This window comes from Strigops habroptila, chromosome 1 (genome assembly GCF_004027225.2).
Source record: "Strigops habroptila isolate Jane chromosome 1, bStrHab1.2.pri, whole genome shotgun sequence".
Lineage (NCBI taxonomy): Eukaryota > Metazoa > Chordata > Aves > Psittaciformes > Psittacidae > Strigops > Strigops habroptila.
Window position 1 is genome coordinate 41,693,133 of NC_044277.2, and position 24,920 is coordinate 41,718,052.

General features: G+C 36.3%; 1 protein-coding gene across 9 annotated transcripts in view; it reads right to left on the reverse strand.

Moving 5' to 3' along the window:
* Positions 1-24,920, reverse strand: part of SNTG1 (syntrophin gamma 1) — a 325,021-nt gene that overhangs the window by 88,839 nt on the left and 211,262 nt on the right. For all 9 annotated transcript variants that reach the window (XR_003993467.1, XR_003993462.1, XM_030499511.1 and 6 more), the window contains 4 exons: positions 19,057-19,159; positions 17,630-17,712; positions 16,305-16,435; positions 10,166-10,295 (listed from right to left, as the gene is read on the reverse strand). Coding sequence is in view for 7 of the 9 variants with exons in the window: in XM_030499511.1 (XP_030355371.1) it covers positions 10,166-10,295; positions 16,305-16,435; positions 17,630-17,712; positions 19,057-19,159 (447 nt within the window). In the remaining 2 variants the exon portion in view is untranslated. The remainder of the gene's footprint in view (positions 1-10,165; positions 10,296-16,304; positions 16,436-17,629; positions 17,713-19,056; positions 19,160-24,920) is intronic.

Genomic DNA, 24,920 nt, shown 5'->3' on the forward strand with positions numbered 1-24,920 from the left:
GCACCTCAAGAAGCATGGATTTTAATTTCCTCTCAAAATCTGAGAGACATTCTTGTTAGTTTTTAAAACTTTTGTGGATTGCGAAGGAAGATCTAAGACAAAAGAAGGGAAAACCGTAAAGAAGGCCTATTTGACTATAACATTCACAAATACAGAAAACCCTCAGTTGCTCAGTTGAAGACACCTATATGAGGCTTGGTTTTGCTGATCTTTCTTTTTCATGGCAAACTTGGCTGCAGAAGATGTGCTACTCTTTTCCTGCCTGTATATCCACCCTATGTTCCCAGCCTTTCAGTTGTGCTAAAAAAACTGTTTTGGGGATTGCACTTTACAAGATTAGTGAACTGAGTTGCGTTAGAAAATCTGGAAAAACAAGAACTGCGCTGTAGTATAGGGAGTGAAGTGTCTGTGTCCAATTTGGTCGTGGTAGGTAATATCAGAGTACCCACTGACGATATGGGACATACTCAGGCTGCAGGAGATAAGCATGTATCTGCTGCACTTAATCAATACTCCAACTGGATGAATTCTACTGGATAGCCTGGATAAGAGCCCTGCCTCCTGTTAAACAGCACTGGTGTGAATTCTGCATGTGGCTCAAGGAATAGCAAAGACAACAGTCTCTGGAAGAGGGAGCAGAGCCTCAGCCCTACTCTGTCTCTGGATATCCTTTGGCCAGGGGTGAGACAGATGGTACCATGCCTACAGGCTAAGTAGCATGGAGAGCTCCTGTGTTTCACGTCAGGGTGACTCTTTCAACCTATAGGCTATTATGCTAAAGTGCCCTCTTGCCATTTCCTATTAGAAGTGGGAGAGGAAGGTACTTAATTCAAGGAGATTGAATTACCCTCTGGAGATGTCTGCATTCTTTATGTAGTTGATGGGATAGAAGTGCGTGCCTAAGATAGGAGGACTGGTTCACTTTCTTCAAGTCTTAAAGACGTTTTCTTCTATCCCTTGACTGTGTAAGGAGTTTGAGTGAGAGGATCTTGCCTTCTAAAGGACAAACACCTAACATTTTTATGCGATTACTTAATTTAGCTAAATTAGATTAAAGTCCTATATTTTTACAAAAGCAGTAGTTTGGTTCCTTGGCACTCAGATACCAGTGAAGAACTGCTAAAGCTCCTTCGACAATTTTAAATTGGCTGAATTATGTGAGAAGCAGCAGCATGTTGACATAGAATCCTAGAATCATAGAACAGTAAGGGTTGGAAAGGACCTTAAGATCATCTAGTTCCAACCCCCCTGCCATGGGCAGGGACACCTTGCACTAAACCATGTGGTCCAAGGCTCTGCCCAACCTGGCCTTGAACACCGCCAGGGATGGAGCATCCACAACCTCCCTGGGCAACCCATTCCAGTGCTTCACCACCCTCACTGTAAAGAACTTCTTCCTCATATCTAATCTAAACTTCCCCCGTTTAAGTTTGAACCCATTACCCTGTGTCCTACCACTACAGTCCCTAAGGAAGAGTCCCTCCCCAGCATCCTTATAGACCCCCTTCAGATACTGGAAGGCTGCTATAGGAAGGCATGCCATAGGAAGTTTTTTATCCTTTTTATTACCTTATAAAATTACCTTAGGAAATAAACACAATGAAAACAGTATCTTCTGCTAGGCAGGTAACATTTCTTCCCTGGAGAAAACTGACGTAATCTTGTCTGATCATTCACCAATAGACCTATAAACAGTTTTGGAAACTGGACATTTTTATCCTTCTTTTTTATCAAGACTCCTTGTCTGTATAAACTGGAAACCTATGAAACCCGCAAATAACCTCCATATAGATTAGCTGCACACATTGAAATCTACTTCTGAATAATTTGATCTAATGAAAAAAACCCACTCTCTCCTGCAATTCAAATGGTTAGTGTATTTCTGAAACAATGGGCTACAAAAATACTTTTTACTGATCTTCTATGCTTGAAGAACAATGGAGTAATTTTCAAATCAGTAATTTGAAATGGAAGTAAGGGTTTTTTTATGATATTTGAAAAGTAACCTCATGAATAAAACTGGAATTTATCACGTTAAAAGAGATAAATTGTGTATCTGCATTGATCTTACATCCTCTTTCTGCTAATATAGCTAAAAGTCAGTTTAAGGATTAACTGACAGCAAGTTCTTCCTTAGTTGCATTTTATATTTTATTTTATGATAGTGAACCATGAAGAAGTCACAGATGAGATGAACAAGCTTTCTGTAACTACCTGGTTGCTTCCTTCCCAGTAGTGTTTTTTATTTCCTCATTCTCCATATCTAAAAATTAGTGACTACTTTTCCTATCACAGGAGATCTCATATCAAAATGGAATTTAGGAACCCAATATGTACACCTTAGTCATAAAGCACTCTCTTGACAGACCACCCAGGCATAAGTGATAATTGGCTCATAAAAAAAGTAAAATTGGAGAATAAAGAATTGATTACCTGCGTCAAATAAAAAAAATGTGTAGTCATTTTAATATCAATCAAATATATGCAATTAACACCTTCTGAGACATTATTCCTTACAGTGCAAGATTGCAGGTTTGATTTCAGAAAGAAATGAAGCAACAAAAAAATTGTTTCGTACACTTTTATAGATTTAATATACTTCTACTTCTTAACATTTAATACCTACTAAATCTTATTCTGTGTGTACATATTTGTATGTATATGTACATATATACACACACATATGTAACTTTAGAGCAGTTTACTTCTTTTTTTCCCTTTGGTCTTAATGATAGGGTTTAATTCTATGATTTCATACTGTTCTTTCCCCAAGGTGAAATAATACTGATGAAATTCAGGATTCTATGAAGAACACTGCATCTCTGGGTCTTTTCTGTTTCACATACTGGCAAAGTTCAAAGTTATCTGTACTGAAGAATCAGGAGAAATCCAGAAAAGCAAAGAGCCCCTCATGTTTAAAGCAGCTACATACGCAATCAGAAAGGGTGGAAAATCAGGTAATTGCAAAGAAGTCAATGACAGCTGTGCTTTAAGTTACTTTCTAAGTTAGGGTTATTTAAGGCCAAAGTTTTCTGAAGTGATTTTATAATGCAGTAAAGAAAAATTCATTTTACTGTACTGCAATTCCTGTAAAATTGTTCAAAAAATTTTGAAACAATTAAAAAAAAAAAACAACCAACAAATGAAAAACCAACCAAAAAAACTCTCACAACCCCTTCCATGAAACAAACCCCAAAATCCCAAACAGACATCTCTCATAGCATAATTGTAAACAGTTCAAAAAGGTAAAAATCAACAAAGGAAATTAATAATTCTTTAGAGTGGCAAGTCACAAATACCATGCATTGGGAAATGAGAATGAGACAAGGTGCTTCATTCTCAATTTTTCAAGCTTGACTTCATGACGTCTATGACAGTCTCTGGAATAAGTTTTGTATGTTCATCTTCTGAAACAAACAAAGTGTTGAAAATAAACAAACAAACCAATGCTGCAATCATGTTGATGCCCACACAGGTGGGCATGTCTATAATTTCAAACTTTTCAGAATTTTCACTTAAGAACATGAGGTATTATTAGGGGATAGGAAACTTGTCACAGTTTCATAAGAGCTTTTCTTAGCATAGAAATAGCAAGTCCAAAGTATCTGGGGCTCATTTCCTCTGCGGCACATTCTGCCTAGTGGTCATTTGTTTTTTGCCTATTTCCCCATCAACTGGGCTAGTTTGCCCCAATCTCTTAAAACTGTCCTGGAATGACTGAAATTCCTGTCTTCTCCATCACCCATTTGCCTCCTCCTCTGAGTTCATTCTCTTCCTCAGGTGAATATAAGCTGTGCATTACCTGAATGTGCTGGTTATCTACGGCACTTTATGAAGCAAGACAATCAAATGGAGAAAGTACTTTCAACACATTAGCCTATTAATAATGTATACCCTGAGGTGTTTTATTGCTTTTTAAATGCATTTCAATTTCTTTTATTCCTTTTTTTTTTTTTTCCTAATTGGTTGTGGAAGAAAGGCAGAACTTTTGATGTAACCACCTTTTAAAAATATACTTTAAAAGCATGTAAGAGGAAAGGGATGTGAAAACAAGACACCCTTGCTTTAAAATACAAATAATCATATTCCTGTTTGGTTTTGGGTTTTTTTAAGACAGCAAAGAGGAGGGATACAAAAAGAAAGGTTATTGCCCAGCCTCCCAGTTCCCAGTTGCTGTTTCATCAACAACAGTTTGTTATTCAACAGCCACTTTCAACACGGTCCCACTTAAAGTAAAACGATTGTGGAATATCGAACAGTTTACTGGACAAAAACACCCTAGGTTAAAGTAGCTGGAAACCTCCAACTGCTACTGAAAGGGCAGCTTGGCATTTTGGCAGGAAAGGGCAACTTATGAGTACTTTCTTTTTCCACGTTACCTCTCTGCAAAAACCAGAGTGCCTTACCTGTGTTCCCAGTCAGACTGCTTCTACTTCCTTTATTCTTGTCATCACTTCTTTGCCACTTTAAATCAATGAACAGATTTTTTTTTTTTCTTAATTACAGGCTCCTTGGTACCTTTTACAAGGGTGGGATGTTGAGAGCAAGTATGGCATCCCTCCGAAGTCTTTAGTAACTAAACAGATTATAGGCTTTATTTTAGTGTGTCAACTTACACCTTCAATAATAATGGAATGAAGGAAGAGAAAGAGTCTTAGAGCTTAATATAAATCCTACACAGATTAAAGTACATATTGAATATTCTGATGTTTCGCTTTCATTTAAATGCCAGTACAAGGCTACAATTTAATTTGACTCCATACAAAATTGGATGAATCAGATAAAGTTCAGGTATTCTTTACTGTGTGACAGCATCATATATAAAACTGCAAAAATACTCTCTCTGTAATAACATGGCTTTCTTTTTTTAAGGCTTACATTTAACATATAAATTGTGATTCTTCTGTTTGAAGAATATTACAAAGGGCTTTTGATTTTATTCTCTCTTAAGGACATTGTTTCTCTTAAATTGCATTTTAGAGCTGTACAGTGGTAATTTATTGTAATACAGATGGTAACAATTTTGTTGGATATTACTGACCACTGCAAGACTTGTGATACTATGTACACCAAACCTGGAAAGATATTATTAAAAATAGCATTAAAAGATTTAACACTGGGGAGAAGTGCTACAGAAAGGCAATTTTGTTTCATTTGAAAAGCTATCATGACTAATTGAAGTTTACAATGTATATTCCAAACCAAGACTGCAAGGCTGCATGTCTTACTGATGAGTACTATCATCATAATCAGAATATGTCACAACAAGAGCTCCAACTATGAAGACAAATTTCTTGCTACAAATTTCCCAGATAATGTGGCTATTCTGGAAGAACTGTTTCTCAAATAAATACTCTTTTCTTGTGCTTTTTTCCTGACCTGTCACATGCTAGACATGATCCTTTAAACTCAGATACATTATAATAGCATAGACGAAACATACTGGAGCAACAGCAATACAGATTGGCAAGACCTAACTTTTCTTTACAGCTAAATCAGTACACCCAAGAGGATGTGGGCAGGGACATGTCGCACTAAACCATGTTGCCCAAGGCTTCGTCCAACCTGGCCTTGAACACCGCCAGGGATGGAGCATTCACAACTTCCTTGGGCAACCCATTCCAGTGCCTCACCACCCTTACAGCAAAGAACTTCTTCCTTATGCCTAATCTAAACTTCCCCTGTTTAAGTTTGAACCTGTTACCCCTAAATACCTGACAATTCTTCAGTCAAGAAGATACAGGCAACTAGTAATATAAGACATGCATCAAATTGCCTAAAATGTAAGTAAATATGAGACAAGGCCATACAGAACACTTGATTAACAGTGACATAGAAACAGATGTGTTCTAAAATGTCAAGCTGGTAACATCCCATGTTAAAAAAGGGAGGAAAAATAGAAGAGATTTTATTTTCGGAATTTTGATGCTGCATTCACTACATTTATTCATGTATATCTATGTGCCTTTAGAGAACTACGGAAAAAAAAAGTGGTAGCAGCATGTTACAAGCGTATCGAGTTCTGAGTTTTAAATGTTCCTACAGAAACCTAAATATCCACTGGAATGACTGCCTCTGTAGACTTCCCTTTACAAGGTTGAGAATGGGATGCAGAACAAAAACCTGAAGTGTCAGGAATCTGTAAACACCTGAATGCCTAATACTGCTTAAAACTCACTTGAAATTTATTTGATAACGCTCAATTTATCTGAGTAGTTCTGTCTTGGAAAAAAAGTAAATTGTATCTGTAAAAACTATTCTACTAGTAATATTTTGAGGAATTCCTATAATCCTCTGTTGGTTTGGCCTTCATTTTACAAAGCTTTCAACTTCTGAATTATAGCTACTATTTGTCCTCTTCACTACTACAGAATATACCACTGTATGAGGTTTGATACTAATGTTGACCTTTTTGGATTTGCTCCAAACATGCATAGCTTAGTAATCAACAAAAAGTTAAATATTATTGTAATACATAATTTGCAGGGCATCTAAGATCATAAAATGCCCCAAAACTCAAAATGACTATCATCAGAGCAATCTAGTGGTCTGCCATGGTATTTCAACTAAAAAATTAAAATGTGAAATCTGTTCACTACATGTAAGTGACATTGATTTATTCATGTAATATAATATTCCACAGTATGTTCTTACTGGTGGAAGCATCTATCAGAAAAAATGAGACATGTACTACTAACTTATTTCAATAACTTACTAAACACTGCATGTAGTCCTGTGACATTTTATTCTTCCCACAAGTGGAACAGATCATATTATCATACTTGGGGTTTTTTTTTCCTGTTTTGTACTTTTTTTCTCTTCCTCTACTACTGACTTACAGAATCACTTTACAATTACCCAAACTTCAGCACATGATGGATTCATCACATCATCAATTAAAGTGTGCTATTAAGTCACTTCCAACAGTGCATTTCTATAGTATGCATTTTGGTTGCATATCAAGTCAATTCATGTTTTGTAATTTTAGAGGGATGTATTTCATCTCATATATAAGTTCTCCATGGTTTCTGGGGTGACAAAGAAATGAAAATTAGCGGTATTGCTCTCAGTATTCTAGAAACGCTGAAGGACACTATTTCTAATTTACTGAATATGAAGAAAAAGAGTGCATACCTGGAGTCTGTCTTTGATGAAAATTTGAAGTCATTATATCAGTTAGCATATTGATATTTTTATTTAATCTCTTATTTAATAGTCAGAACGTAATTTCATATATCTCTGCATTAAAACTGTAACTATCTTGTTGCATAATAATACAAGTTTTATCTCACAGTGTAAAATGATTGCTAGTCTAACCACTACAGGCAAAATGTGTTTGCTTGCAGGCACCATCTTCCAGCTTCCATCATGTATATTCAGTTAGCAACACTGCCTTTCAAAGATAATGATGTCAAGACTTTAGTTTTGCTTCTGCTCCTGCGTTTTTGTTATCTCCTTGCTCTCTGGTAGATACTGGCTACACTGATGATTCTGAGAGTGAGTCACATAACCTTTTGGGATATATTAGATCATACCAGAAGAGATTTTGATATTATACTTATAAAAATTTAATTGAACTGTAGACTCAAACACGAAATTTTGGAGCCAGGGACTCACATTTCAGAACTGTAAGATAGATAGAGGACCACAGGGAGAGAAAGCTATTTTATTCTCACACACATTTGTGCAGTTTGAACCATCAGATGATTTTTTCAGCCAGCTTGTGTGTCAAAAAGTAAAATAAATCAGATTTTCTGGTTGAGACTAGTATGCTTTTTTCAAATTATCCAGACATTTCTTTGGCAGATTTATTCTGAGAAACTCTCTCTGGCCCCTCAAAGGAAGGTGTGACAGATGTGTGATACACACATCTCTCTAGGTGCTGAGCCTGAACTCACTACCCTAGTGTCCCTTACCATTCAAAGGAAAGAAAGTAATGTCCTCAGAGAATTAACCTCACCATAATACAGATGTCGCAAGCAAATCATACGGGTCACTCTTTGGACATTCTGCTTTAAGACATCTAAAGTTAGGCAAGATAAATTCCACCCAAATCTACACAGCCCAAACTTGACACTCTAGTAAACGAAATGCTTTCAGAAACAATTTTGGTTTTATAGTCTTGTTTTCATCTGCTTTCTTCTTTTTCAAAAGACGGATGTGAGAAAGAGCATGAAAGCTAACATTTCCATGAGCTAAATGGTGTTTAAATTAAACAAATTGTTTTTCATAACCTCTTGACAGAAATAAGTAGTTAATTGAAACTAAAAATCAGCCAAATTGTTCAAAAGTTCAAATAAAGTCCTATACTCTCTTTGTTTCTTTCGTATTGGATGCCACAGTAAGGGAGACTGTGAGTAAATGCTTCTCTCAAAGGAAAAATCTAACATCAACAGTATGTATATGTCAATAACCATCTTGTATAGAAAGAAAATATGGGGACCTCTAATCACATCTCATCATTGTTCTGAGCAACAGTTTGGGTTTTTCTAGTCTGTGTGACTAATGTTTCTTACATTCACTTTTCACATATGCTGTCAAATAACTAATTCTTTCTGGCAACTGACAATTTAAAAGAAAGTATGTTACAGAAAATAAAGTCTCATTGGTCTCCATAAATTCATATCAGCTATGAACAATTAGGGCAGTTTTAAAAATAGATTAATGGATAATTGTCATAAGCCTTAACTCTCACAGAGTACTTTACAGGATGTCTCTGGGATAAAGCAAATACGAAGATTGGCGTAGTAGTTGTATCATTTACTATTTCCATCTTATCATAGAATCGGATACATTGTTTCTGTATTTTATGGAAACTAGTATAGAATTATAAACTCTACTCATTTTTAAACCACTGAAAATACATTATATAACAACAGTGCATTACCAAAATTCAAATTACACCAAGCAACCATAATTATAGTCTCATCAGAGCTACATAAAGCATTATCAGGTAAACTTTAGGTGCATCAATGTATTGCTGTGAGTAAACAAATACACTGCTTTAGGTAACAAACACCATTAACAGTCTGAAATAAGGATGAAAAGAGAGAAAACCAGCACCCTCAATTGCCAGGAAGCCTACTGAGACAAGAAAGGTTCTCTACAGCAACAGAATTGTAAGGACGAATAAATAGCCGTAAAGTCGGCTTGCACTGCATGGAAACTTGCAGATGGTGGATGAATTCATGTCTGTCATGTTTTTATAATACAATGACTTTTACATATTGCTGCCAGATGGAACATAGTTTTGCATCTTGCATATAAATCTCCAAGAAATATAACTTCCTTCAAAGCTTTCCCTGTATTTGAAACAAAAGCAAATTCAGAGGCAGGTTTGGGAGTCTAAAGCAGATTTAAGGAAATCTGAGAGAATGTAAATTAAATTATCTAGGGCTTCCTTGTTATAACTCATTTCAAAATAATGGAGTTACCCATGTGTTCTGTATTTTTTGAGGAAAATCAGGAAAGATATCACATAGACTTCTACAGGAAAAACTACATGTCACCTATCAAAAACAAAACACATCCCAGGCAGTTCCAAAAGACCTTTCAATTGAACTTACTAGTAGTTTGGTAAAACTTTTGCATAGCGTTTATTCTTGCTTCAATAAAAAGAGACACCTATCCGACAAGATCAGATCATAAAAGTACAGTGCATGAATCATAGATGCATTTAACCTTTGCTGATAATGAACATCTGTGTCTATACCACAGAAGCACCTTGCCATTCTCCTTGTGTTAAACAATACCTAAACAGACCTAATATCTAATTCAGATCTGATTATACCAGTCTTTACATAGATGTACTTTCTCAAACTATCAAGAAAGTACAGATTTTTTTTCCTTTTGTATGTGCTTACCCTTCATACCTGGCTTTCTCCTGTGTGTCTGGTCTTTGTTTCTAATCCTAGCTGGTATTGCTAAGAAGCAAACAACTCTTATAGTGATAAAGTGAACTAAATGACTGTAGGGAAGAATATTTTCCCATTCAATGGTTTCTCACAAAGTCTGATTTGATGACAAACTTAAGTTGACTTCTCTCAGACAGCCTCAAGCACTGTTTATATGCAGATAATTCTCTGTGTGAACCCATTAGGCTTTTATGACAGCTATGATCAAGTATGATTGGGAAACCTTCTGGCTTACTTGGATCCATACTTACATTGTGCTTTGTGAGGTTGGAAATGTTACTTGCTATTGCTTGTAGCCAGTCAATACAGTCTTCAGCAGAAAGACATTGAATTATTCCACTGCAAACCCCATCCACAGCAATTACTTGGAATGCATTTTGCCTATAGACATATCATAATAGATCAGGTCAGAAGAAAATTTCATCTGTTCTAGCATATCATCTTAACAATACTTGCAGAAATGCTTTTCTTTCAATTACAACAAAGGTTGGCCACTGAACACTGATAAATTGCTGCTTTTCCTGTTTTATAAATACCTGAGATATTAAAATGATCATGCTAAAAGGTCAGTCAGTCTATATTAAGGTTCCAGGAAGCTATAAAAAAATTCCATGGACTAGCTCCACAGAACCTTGACCAACACTGCATGACTTCAGAAGACAAACAAGTGAAACAGCGGATATGTGCCAAAAAGTCTATACTTTAATACTGCAGTCCACAGAGAGGGAAAGTCTGCATTGCACACTCTAGACAATCATTTGCAAAATTCAGTGGAATTACCAGTACCTTTTTCTCAACAACTTTTCTTTCATTTTTCTAATACATTGTTTAAATACAGTAAGGTTCCTGTCTGGACACCCCTTGTTGGCTGTTCTTGGTTAAAGAATTTTGTTCCTTTTCTGAACTACTTATAGAAAACCTGGAGAATTCAAAATTAATCAGGTTGCATTAATGACTTTTCCAATTGCATTTCTGAATATAGGATCATTACCAAAATACACTGAAATGCCAAGAGACATCCAATGACAAAAGCAGTTGCCACCTGGGTGCTTCTACCCCAGCACTAATCTGGGCATGTACGCAATAATCTGTCATGCGTTATAGACTGACTTTCCACAGTTGAGTGCTGAGCAATTACAGAACAAGAGAAAACTTTCAGATGCTAAAGGAGTAGCAGACCTGATTTCTTCAGTAAATAGCCTTCTTGGCTAACAGCTTTTGGAAGGTTTACAGGTATCTGGCTTCAGAACCAAAAAACTTCAATATTAATCCATCTCCCAGAGTAAGAAATACTAAACATATAGAGAATATCAAGTTCTACCTCTGGCATTCTGCTACAAACCCATCTGTTAATGATCAATTAATGGTTTAAAATTAAGTACATAGTTCAGATTCTTTAAGAATGGCTCAAGCAAAGAGAGCACTATCTTCAGAGTGAAACCGAGTGTCACTGATGACAGTTTCTGAAATCTCAAGACAGATATCCATTCAGCAAAGTTTGTTGGGTTTTTTCCTGCCTTTTAAAATTACATTCTAGTTGTATAAAATGTAGAGCCAATATCTATCTCTACCATAAAGGTCTTTGCTGCATCCATGTCAAGTACAGGCTTTTCCTTTGGTCAGGAGAAGCATTAAAAATGAATTAGACCCATCTCATTGCTTTGAGATTTCCATCATGAGAACTAACTCTTACAGGAGGATTAGACTTACATATCCTAACACGATCATGAAGAGACCACCGATTTATCTAAATCCATCAGCTAACTTTTCAGTTTAGTTGCCTTTTCACATGGGTAGTAACTTTTCTGTAAATTCCCAAAGGTACAAACTGAGAGCTACTTGTTTCAATGACTCATATGAAAATGAGTCATTGAAAGAAGTAGCCCTCAGTGGTCATGTAATTGACACTCACATGTACTTATGTCAGATAAAGTTTTTGAGGAAGGTTTATTTAAAGCATACTCAGGTAATGTACCTAGCATTTATTTGCTATATCCTTATTTTAAATGGCTATAAATATAAATGGTAAATTCTTCAAGAATAAAATTCTAAGTAAGTCCTTACATGAAGAATATATAGCATGATGCTCGAATTTGTTGATTATCTCTTTAACGGAAAATAGCATTAATTTCAGGACTCCCCTTCGTTCTACTCAATCTATTGTAAACCAAAGTAGGAATCCAAGGAATCTATTAATGTGTGACACTAACCTGCATGAGCAAAGAAACCCCAGTATGTTCCAGATTCAATCCTGTGTACAGTTCTGGTGTCCTCAACATAAAAAGGACATGGAGCTGTTGGAGCGAGTCCAGAGGAGGGCCACGAGGATGATAAGGGGGCTGGAGCACCTCCTGTATGAAGACAGGCTGAGAAAGTTGGGGCTGTTCAGCCTGGAGAAGAGAAGGCTGAGTGGAGACCTCACAGCAGCCTTCCAGTATCTGAAGGGGGCCTATAAAGATGCTGGGGAAGGACTCTTCCTTAGGGACTGTAGTGGTAGGACAAGAGGTAATGGCTTCAAACTTAAACAGGGGAAGTTTAGATTAGATATAAGGAAGAAGTTCTTTAGAGTGAGGGTGGTGAGGCACTGGAATGGGTTGCCCAGGGAGGTTGTGGATGCTCCATCCCTGGCAGTGTTCAAGGCCAGGTTGGACAGAGCCTTGGGCAACATGGTTTAGTGCAAGGTGTCCCTGCTCATGGCAGGGGGGTTGGAACTAGATGATCTTAAGGTCCTTTCCAACCCTTACTGTTCTATGATTCTATGATCCTGATGCACAAATTTTCCTCACACTATACACATTTGAATCTGATGCATTCAGGGCATCAGACTGTTCCTACTGTTCCCTAGGAATTTGATCTATGCACATAAAAAACCATTCATCCAGAGTGTTCTTGTCCAAGTATCAATAAGCACAGACAAACTCTGAAATATAAAAAGTTATTAGGCTTTATATAGTGAAAACAGCTTTGTAAATACTAACTAAAGAAAAGAAAATTTAATGAATTAACTTCCGTTTCATGTTGCTTTCTAATTTTCAATATCCTATTATTAATGTTGTTCTATATAGCAGTCTCTTTTAAAAATTAACTACCTTTCTCTCATAACACATTTTGAGAGGGATTAACAATTTAAAGTATTTCCAATAATTTAAAACACTCTTATCAACTTCTTGCTAGCAACACAAAATGTTTGGTTTATGCTTTTTTTAAGAAACCCCCACTCCCTCTCTTATATTTATACAATTTTTTTCCTTTAAATATTCTTACTTCCTCCTGTTAGACAGCATAGAAGGACACAAGGAGAAAATTATCAGAGTAGTTATTTGAGGTTTAAGTATGATTTAGGTATTTCGTTTTGTATGAATATACTTTTAAATTTATTTTCTGGAAATCCAAATCTCAGGAATATTATTACTACTTAAAATCTTTCTCTTTAATGTACAAGTTCTATAATGTGCACTTTAAGCTCATGTTTTATTGATGCAGAAGACTGAATTTTAAAACCCTAGAACTATGACAGTTAAGTGTGCCCTAATTTTCCATGTCAGTAGTTCAATTCAATATCTTATCTGAAGTGTACAGCAGAACAGATCTCAGATTTTACTGTTACAATTTTGGGCCATTTATGCTTCAAGCTCTTAATTATTTCTATTTCAACCATTGTTAAACATTGAGCTAAAGGTTTTCACAGAATTCAATAAGAAACCTCCTGCTTCCTTGGTGAATACAACCTGTTCCCTTTCAGTTCAATCAATACACTGTTGTAGCCTTTGGTTTACACCTCCCTGGGCCAACCACTGTTATTAAATAGAAAAAGGATCATGAAGCCAAGTAAATACAATTTTGCTATTACTAGTCAAAAGCTGCAGGCTGTTTTAAGCTTCAGAATTATCTACTGGTAAAACAACTATTGCCTAACCTGCTTTAATTCCAGCTCTGTGAATAGGAAAATGCTGTCAGACCTAGGTAGTTTACTTCTAAGAAACAACAGCCCTTAGAACCAACTGAGGCTATGGGAAGCTTTTGTCCAACTTCCAAATGTTTGTGATAACCAATAAGAAGGAAGCACGCTGTGATAAGAAACATTAAAATTAAACCTATGCAAACCTCAAACTGAGGTTGAAGGACACTCCTCTTCGCCCAGTTGGGAGGGGTGGGGAGGAAAGGTGTTCATAAACCCACACCTGGGGTAGATGGTAACAGCTGACTGTAGGACCCATAGAAACACATGGAAGGGTGAGCGTAACAACACAGAAAAGATATCAGGAAGGTTCTTTCATCAAACAGTCTTTCCGGAATTAGTAACAAAGTTTTTCTGTATTAATTTGGTAATTTTTCATGTGTTTGAATGGAGGAACAGGAAATTTTAAACTGGTAATGCCTGATGAGCCACCAGGGTATAGCATAACACACTATTCTTCCCAGACTCACACATCTAAGCTGGCAGACATTAAGACTACATGGGAAAGCCAGAGTATATATCAATTAGTAAGGCTTCACAGCTTCACAAATAAGTTCTTTGTGCTTATTTTAGGAGTTAATTTTTCTGATTAGTTAGAACTAGTAGTAATGGAGAAACATGCTCTATAACTGTATACAGCTGTCCTCCAGTTAATGACTTACATGCTGTAACTCACAGATTTTTTTTTTGTATTACAACTTCATTCTTATTTATATATAAAATACCTAGGTATTTAAAACTTCTAACAAGTTTAACCATTATATGCATTGAAACACTACTTCCCAGAAGTGGCTGGACATCACCTGCTGATGGGAAGCAGGTGATAAATCCTTTGTTTGCTTGTGTGCAGCTTTTGCTTTATTAAACTAACTTTCTCTTGACTCTAGGGTTTTTCCATCTCTTTTCTTCCCTCCTGTCCTGCTGAGTTGGGGAGTGACAAAGCGGTTTGGTGGGCACCTGGCACCCACCATATTGATGCCATATTTGTGAACCTGACTATGAGCTTTGGACAGCTTTCCCAGTGATTGGGAGACAAAATGGCAATTAAATTAAAAGTTAACAAATGTAAAGTAACACATATGGGAAAAAATAACCTTAGCTATATGCAAGTAACAAAGGACTCTACTGTAGCTATAAACATTGAGGAAAGAAATGCAAGAGTTACAACAAACATTTCTTTGAAAAACAACACCTTAGCACTCCGTGACAGTCAAAAGGTAATAGGCTATTACAAGGTATTAGATAAGAACAGAGAAAAAATATGGAAAACAGCATTATGTCTTAATATAAACCAGAAGAGAGCCTCCTTGCAGTCCTAATCACTTTGTCATATAGAAAATAATATTAGAATTATGAAAGACACTCACAGAATAATAAGGATACTCAGAGCTATGAAAGGGTTTCCCTAAAAGTAAATAACAACAGGGATCCTTCAAATTATAAGGCAAAAGACAGTCATCTGAACTTGTAAGAACATAAATCAAAAATTATTATTTAGCATTTCCATTGATACAAGGGACAGGGCCCAGAGTGCAACAGTCCAGGGGGAAGAGCCCCCTCCTGAGAGAACAGCAGCCTGTGCTTGAGGCTAATTCTGCTATGATGTGGCTGTGAGATGTGGGACCAGGCTGCTGTGGAACAGCGTGAGTACGGGGCTTGTCCCCCCTTTCACTTGGGAGCTGCTTATCAGCTCAGGTTTTTGCCCTTGGTCCTTGCCTGAGTTTGGTTTCAGCTATGCCTGTGCCTGGTCATGTATCCTACTGATTCAGACCTGACCTGTAGGCTGAATTTCCAGCCTGACCTGGGCCCTACCTCACCATGATGGACTCATCTGAAGACCACCCCTCTGCTCCTCCATTAGGGGAAGTGGGACAGGGCCCTTTTTTGTATGGACACTGCCTCATCCAGCCTTGTCCCCATCCTCAGCTCTTGGCTCACCTTCCTCATGGGGCAGCCAGCCCTTGCTGCTCCAAACAGCAGCATTATTTCACCCAATGAAGTTATCAGGCAAGATACTTAACACAAACAGAAGGAAGTAAATTTTAAAAACAAAATTACATTGCAGTGTTTAATGCCACAGTGCATTGCAAAACCAAAGGTATTAAAAAAAACAGCTTAGCAAGAAGCTTTCCAGAACAGGAGCATTAGCAGTTATTAAATATGATGATCTATGTGCAATCTCAAACTGAGAAATGGGCCTGACAACTAGGTGCAAGTGGGAAGGTCCCATGTCTCCTTCCCAAATACCTGGTTCCGGCTTATGTCAAAGCAGAATATGGGCCAAGGTGGACCCAGACAGACCTTTATGAAAGCTCCAATGTTTCATGTCTCTGACAGCTACAGCGGAATTAATAATGCCATTCTTTTAACAAGACAACTCCCTATATGTCAACCAAGAAGTCAAGTTGTTTCAACTTTCTGTACTTCCTTACCTGCACAAATCTGATCCTGGAAGGTACTGGGAAAATCGTGAATGAAGAAGTGGAATTAGTCGGAGATCACACCACCTCTTTTCCCACCTAAGTCCTGGGGATGCTGGCCATGAGGAACACGATAATGTATCCTGAAAAACAGTAAAAGGCCCTTATCAGTTTTGGGCTTCATTATAAGTACTCAGCAGATTTGGAAAGAGAGAGAGAGACTTCGAAGACTTTATATTTCATTTGGCAGTGTTCCACTTTCCCAAAATCATTTGGCATCAATTTTAGCTAGTACTGGAGACATTTTGAACTTCTTCTCACAAATAAAATAAATCTGTATAAGCCTCAACATCAACATGCTTAGAGGAAGTGTGAGGAACAGTATTCTAAAACCCTAGGGAAAACACACTGTGTCCTCTTTTTTAAATGACTAGTTATGAATAAAAGTGAGTACATACTATGTGTCTCATCATCAGCTAGTAGCCTTAAATCTGTGCCCTGAATAAAGGTGATCTCTAAATTATTCACTACACAACCGTAACTCAGTTGTTCCCTGTGGCCCTGTAGACACTTACATACCTGTCTATTTTAATGAATCACCTCACAACCTGGTAACTGTGCATGGGATTTAACATGTAATGAAAATTGTTTAGTGAAAACTACATGCTTTACCTATTTACACAAGACGTTACACATGTTCTCACCTACCATAAAGACAAATGCATGGCAAAATCCCCTTTAGAACTATATAAAATGATGGAAATTTTGTATTTCCTGGCTAAGAAAATTGCTTAAAGCCCCTCATTGCACTCCAAAGGCACCTTTTACTAAAAATCTGATTAGACATCTGTAGCATTGCATCCTAGAGAGACTTTGCTCTATAATGCTATCATTCTTTGGCAAGATTTTAAGTGTAAATTACTAGAAGTAAAATACTCTCAACTTAAAAATAGGCAAAACCATGCACCTAATATGGAAAACTATTCTGAAAAAAACTTTCCGCCTTTCTTTAAATAGATATATTTTCATTTTTATAATTTTAATTCCTATGCTGTGAAAATAATCTAGAAGAAAAAAACTTTTGCAAAATCCCTACTGCCCAGATAAAAATAGTAATCATATCTACCAAGGCACAATATCTCAGTTGATATGATTTGTCATAGTTTAATTCCCAGACATAATATCTGGCAACTCCTTTCGCCCTCTATGGAACTGTCTATCTCCAATGTTAATCAGAGCTCCTTTCATGTTGCTGTCCTTCATTAGGTACTTCCACTTAGGTATTATAGTATAATTCTTTTCCCGTTTAATTCCATCCAAAAAAATAATGCTCTTACCGTGTTGTTGGGGTGGTAGTTGAGATGCAAACCACTGTCACATAGGGGAGAGGATGTGCCACTGCTTTGGTCGCTGGGTGCACCTAATACAAATATGAATTCACAAAAAAAATCTTAATTAATTTATAATGCTAGAATTTGAAATTGTGTATGTCTGTATATATGTATATACCCTCCCCTCATTAGATTTGTCATATCTAACATTCATGTACTTTCTCCATGCAGCCGGTACCAGTCCTCTGGTTTGAATGGGTGGCCTTTGTCAGCTGAGTAGTGAGGCTCAAGAAAACCTCCCCTCGTGCGTTGCTTAAGAGAGTTAATAGTCTGTTTAGCAAGAAAAAAACCTAAAAGGTTTTTGCAAATTTGATAATAAAAGGGACATGTGTACCTTCTTGCTTGACTTGAAGGAACTAGTCTTGATGATGTTTACAGTTCTAACTCTCCTTGTAACATTTTAGGAAATTATATGCTAAAGCCCAAAAGTAACATGAAAGGACTGATGTAAACTCATGTTTCTGTGCATTACTCCGGGTACTCTGTGGTACCACAACCTTTCATAAAAGGGACAAATATACTGGCATATATTGTTATGTAAGATTATGGTATTCTAAGCTTTTTCTTGTCCCACTAAATTTTAATACATAGGCAAAAGATAAAGAGAGTATTTCAACATATGATTGTATAAAATATTATTTCGTAATTGACTTTATTTAATTACTACTAAAAAATGCTGAAAGTATTGAAACAAAATATTTGTTGTTTTGTTGCTTAAAAATTAAGTAATTAATTTTACCTTCTTAGCAGCAAGAAGCAGAAGGAAAGCAGTGATGACAAAAGGCACAGGTTGACATATAAATATGCTTAGATATGCTGCAATTTTCTATAATTATGCACCCATACTTATAATTTACTATAATTAAAGGAAGACAGCTGTCTCCATATGTCTCTCATGGGGCTAGTTGACTAAAACTGAGTTGGACTTCAACAAAATACTTATCATCCAAGAGTAATTTATTCTTAGGTAGACACACACCTCCACCAAAGCCTCTGAATTTTAAATGGGAAAGTTAAGCTGTCTAAATATACACACACAATCTCACTGTCACATTTACAAGATATAATTCTTTCAGACTAAAATGTCTCTGTATCGTACTGTAAACTAATGTAATTACACTGTTTTACCTGCAACTTTGCTGATTCACACCAGTCAAATGCCTTGTGATCTGTTTTTCAAGCAAAGACAGCAAATTTTTTGCCCGAGGTGAATGTTACTACAAGACCTGGCAGTATGAGCAGCTCATATTCAGGCAGCAGTGCAGACCAAAAAAGCTTCTGCCAATCACCCTCAATGCACAGTAGTTTTGGAAGCTGCAAGCATTCATGAACACTGAATTGAGTTTTCTTTTGGCCAATTAATAAACGCTTACATGCACAATCTTCACTCAGTGGCAGCTTGAGAAAAGCAGGTGCTCTTTTCAGAAAGGACACAGTCAGAGTCACTTCTTCCCCTGCGTTGCGAAGGACTTGAACCTGGAAGAGAAATACAAACAGGGCACCATGAAATATGTATGACCAAAATGCATCAGCAAACACAAGCACTGCCACATAGCTTTCACATACCAGAACATAACTGCTTAGCCATTTATTGCAAGGACATTTTTTTAAAAAGAAAGCAAGATGTAAAGCTTGCTATATACTTGTCAGTTGAGCTTCTAGTCACACATGCAGGTAGTGGAGCAGTGGGGGGCCACTAGCCTCCTATAATAGCACTGTCTTTGCACTGTGCTATTGCACAACTTGCTCTCTGAAACTGTTCAGCTGTGCACCTCCTTCTTCTTTCAGATCTAGCATCAGCCACACTAGCTTGTATGTATAAAAAAATCAAAAATATACCACCCCCCCCCAGGTTGTCTCATAAATCCCCAACCAAAACAATAGTAGTAGTTTCCACAGTTGTGCCATAATCCTCTGAGTAACTCTTTCCAACAGCCAGAGTTAAATTTAGTGGAAATGCTCCAGCATGGATGAGAGACCTAATCTTCCTTACAGCCACAGTGGAAAAGTACCTATTTTAAGCTGTAAGTCTTAGATAAGCACAAGCTTGGATTTTGCCAAAGGGCAGCTTGCATTTTGGACACAGGAATGCATAAATCACCTATCCACCTGTGACTGCTTTTAGTCTTCCGGTACTCTCCCACAATTGCTCCTGCAGCTCTTGTTCATGCCTTTAGTTTTTGTGCGCTACAGCTGATAGATCCCTCAAGACATACGGCAGAGAAAGGGAACTCCAGGCGCTTCCCCAGCGTGGCACAAAGGAGGCACAACAGCAACTAAGCAGAACTGCTGTACTTACAATGGAGGAATAATATCTGAATCAGTTTATAACGTGAGAGCCAAGAAGCATTAGATCACACACTCTGATTCAGAGAACAACCATTTCCTGTTCTGGCTGTATAACTTCAAAACTCTTCAATGGCTGATTTAATTTGGGCTTACAAAGACAGAAGATTGCACCATGTCTCTATTTAGGTGACTGTGCTCATACTGTGCAGAGAGCCAGCTACACAGTGACATATTAGATTAACATTTTAAAGAAGCATAGATCTGCTTCCTTTCTACTGTGTTTTCATGGTAGCTGGGTAACACACAGGTAACCATTCTGTGATGATGCTGCTTGTAAGAAAGCTTTGTAAATTATGGAGGATTGCTATTCTTTAATCTGTTCCTATCAACAACTTATCCTACAGATTTAGTTACAAATGTATATAACCATACATTATGTATACATTTATGTATGTAACTATATGGAGGGATGCTTACACATGGAATCACTGCATTTCATTAAGTAAACTTAAAGAAATTCTTCATGAAAAAAATGTCAACTTTGCCTTTAAACATGTAAACACAATACTTCCTATTCCACACTGGTTGCTACAGAAGAGTAACAATATGATGACAGAATATTGGATCCAGTATCTGAAATACACTCTGAAATTTGAGGCTTTCCATTGTTTCAAAAAGCATAGTGGTTGTCAAAGCATAATTTGCAATGTAGTGTGTATTTATATATACGTGTGCAAATAAACACACAGCAAAAAAAAAATTCATTAACTTAAACTTCATGCGAAAAACTTCATCTCCAACAAGAGCCTCTTCGATGAGCACTTCCCAGTTCTGATATGTTTTATACTTTAGAATTCCTAAGTGGTACTTATTTCATAGAAAGAAGATGACTTGAAATCTGCAGAACAGTAGATCAAGACTGCAAAGCCCTGAATTCCACCAGAGAAACCCTATTGTATTCTCAGCCTTCATAGAAAATTCATCCTTCTCCTCTCTATGTAGCAGTCACACAGTTCAGAATAGTCATAGCCAAAGCAGAAACTCACAGGCATGTATCCTCTATTGAAAGGACAGACATGGACAGACAAACTGCACGAACACTACAACTACCGCTAACTTTTAAAAATTATTTCTTTTCACTCAGGAATGGGGAAGAAATAAGTGGAAAAGTTACAGCAATAACAACTTTAATTTATGAAGTCACCTTTTAAGATACCTAAGAAGTGGACATCATCTGTGAAAGAAGCTAAGACAGTAAACTCTGCCCCTGAATCTTTCGTCTTCCAAGAGTAAAATAAGCCAAAAGCATACATGATTTCATTTGACAACATATTGTCCTGTAAAGGCTAGAAGTTGCCATAAGTAGTCTAATGTGACCTTTTTCTCACACACCTCTCTCTCTCCCACCTCTTTATCTCATAGGATGAAGAAACATTGATACACATTTTAGTTGATATCAGCAATACTTATTTCACTGAAGTGTATTTTGGAGTGTATGAAGTATATAATCCATTTTGACATGCAGAATAAAGACTAAAGAGATAAAAGGATTAAAAAAGAAAACTACTAGGTATAATTACAACAGATGAGGTGAGCTATCAATTCCATTTCACTTACTTTCTAGTCATTGACAAAGACATTCTGTGAAATAAGGCTAGCTGAAGAAAATGGGATTGTTAATTAAATTTATTGTCTTTTTGTAGCTTTCGGTTGAAAGCTTTACTGTTACTTTACATTTCCTGTCTTTATTTTACATAAGAAATTAACAATTACTGAACTTCTTTAAATCAAATATGCCTTTTGGGAATCATTTATTTTGTGTCCTCATTCAATGTGTACACCATGCCATACCGTCATTCCTCCATGTGGAAAGAGAACAAGGTACAATAGGAAATCTGTTTTTAGTGAGGAATGTTTTTAGTGAGGAATGTTTTTAGTGGTATACCAGAACAGCTCATGTTAATAAATGGAATATTGCTAACTTTTACAAAAAAATACAACAGCCCAAAGTAATGTGACAAATTATTATGGAGGGTTATGTTTACGAAAAAAAAAACCAATGCCAAAACACTTGAAAATAGGGAGTCAAACAATTTGTCTGGAATACAGTATGAATTTCCAGAGTTTTACAAACATGAGTGGAATTCAGAGTTCTGGCATATGAATCATTTCTTCTCTGTTATTGCCTAACATCAGTTTAGCTCAAAACTTTATAAAGCAATTTTAGTAAAATAAGGACTGTGTGAAAGTAAATTTACTGTTTTTCAGGCTTGGAAAATGTACATTCATGAAAAACTAGTTCATCTGCACAAGTATATCCATGCAGTCCTGAAGAATCGGTAGCATATTCCACTAACAAAACAGTAATGAGCTTTTACCACTGAAGGGAATCCATGAACATACTGAAGAAACCCAATGTCAATCATGATACAATTTTTTAGACAAAGAAATGGATAGATATCTACTCAGCCATCCTGCTCTCTTACTTGGAAAAGAGCTCACTCATTTATTGCATATACATTGCCAATACCTTGTCAATCAAGCACTATCATTGACAACATATGTGTTTGTTATTTCTGGCAGTGATAATTCTAGAAATATTTCAAGGTTACTTTCAAAGACAAGATGGAAATAGAGTATCTAAATCCTTTATACATCTTTTTCAGAGTTACAGCGTGTTTTCTGGTATATAAGAAAACCTTAGAGATAGATAGGTTGATCAGAGTAACTAACTCCAGATTTTTTTTTGCCAGCACAATCATACATTGTATGCTTGATAAAAATGACAGAAGACTAGAAAGCTAGGGACTATTTTCTACTTCCTGTAGACAATGAAGCTCTCTTAAAAATTTGCAATTTAGAAAACTCTGATTTCTTCTAGTTTTCCAATGTCTACTTCCATCTTTTAATATAATTATGTTGAATTCCTAACATGTTAGTCGACAAATTAGAAAAAAAACATGGGTTTTGGTTTAGGTTTTGTTCTCCCCATTCAGGGATAAGGTGCATTTTAAAGAGCAAAAATAGAGTGCTGTGGAGATCTTGATTCACTGAAGGTTGAACAGTAGTATTAAAGTAGCACTGCATTTTTTTTCAGTAGGTAAAAGCAACAACAGGTCACTGGAAAAAGTGAAAAGTGTACTAATATTATTCCACTCCCAGTTTTTATTCTGTAGAACTGTCTGGACCTTCTAAAAAGGAATTTTACTAGGGATACTGCATACAATTGCTGATTGACTGCTGATTTCCATAATGATCCTATCCCTTGCAAAAAATATTCCACCATTGGGTAGAATACAAATGCCATTTATCATCTTAAGAGTTAGCCATTTATCTGATGAGTGACTAGTCCACAATGAATTATTTTCTTTTAAAACACAAAGTGGCTATTCTAAGAAACGGTGGTTCTGTAACAACCGTATAATCAAATTACCAAAGATAATGTTATTTACCCACAAATAACAATTGTTATTAGCCCTGGAACAGAATTAAAGCCTCATCCCCACTGTGTATAAATGGTAAAAAAAATTCAGCATGAATGAAATGTAGCTAAATAAGTAAGAGATCTTCCATTCATTACTGCTAATAGAGAAATTTGATGTAAATTTCTAAATTTACATCAAATAAAAATATTTAAAAGATTTGCTCTAGTATGTGAAAAGATATAAAAGGACTCAAATTCTAAAAAAATGGAAAAGGAATGCTAATTCTGAATAAATATAGAAATGTTATTTCAAAAATTTTGAAACAAAAATGCAGCAACTTCCTTCCCCCCCACCCCACCCCATCATATATAAAGAGTTTTGCCTGACAAAAATTTAACTCAGTAGTAGACCTAACACTTCCAAAGTCTAACAGGATTATATCTCCCCACCATAAACCATGGAAAAACTCCCTTTGGAAGAGACCTGTATGTCTATACATTTGACCTGAAAAATTCTAAAGCACTGCATCCCAGATTGCAGAAAATGCACCATTAAGATTTGCTTTTTCTCTGTACCATTGAAAAGTAATAATCCATTTTATTCCCAGAGGCTGCACTGACTATTCAAGATGTATGGTGTTTACTTCCTATGAAGCCCTAGATTTTTAATGTTTTCGAGATCTTTTACAAAATGTTACATTTCAGGCAATGAATTCAACTTACTATGTCAGGGTTTTATTTTAGTAGTTAGCAATGAATAGTAGTTAACTTTAGTAGTTGTAGTTAGCAATGTGTTGATACAGATGTTGTATGGATTAAATAATAAAAAGCTATTTAGTATTGCTGTTACTACTTGATTTATTTTTTTATTTCATCTAGTAAGCAATACTAGCTATTGATTCATTGGTGCTCAGTGTCCAATGAACTCATCCCTGAAGCAGGAAGAAGCTGTGACACTGAAGTCTTAACATCTCATCAACATTATGCTCTGTCTTAAATTCCTGCTGCTGTTTTAGAGATCAGGTTTATGTATTTAATGTAGAATGAGTTGATGCCAAAAGAACTACACAAACAGAAACATTAAATACTGCCATAAACTTTCTTATGCAAAGCATAAGCTTACTACCAGTGGGATCAAGAATCGATTTACAACTACCACAAATAGCCCTATATAAAGTTGGGATATTCATGAGTGAAGTGAGACAGGCAAAAATAACAGTTGTGCTTGTCTCAACCAGTAGCTGTGTGAAACAGTAAAATTAGAAGAGCCAGTGTTTCTGAAGCAACAGTGTCTATATTTCCATGAAATTACTGTAACGACTGCAAGGGGGCCATTTGAAGAAGTTAATTTTATTGGTGATGTGCGATACTGCTGAATAAAACCTCTACATAATAATAACACTAGTCTGAATTTTTAATAATGTCTACAATTATATTGCCTTTTAATTTTATAAAACCTTTTAAAGTCCCACTTGAAGAAAACACTTGAGCATATGTCGAAGTCTCTCTCAATATATTCAGGAG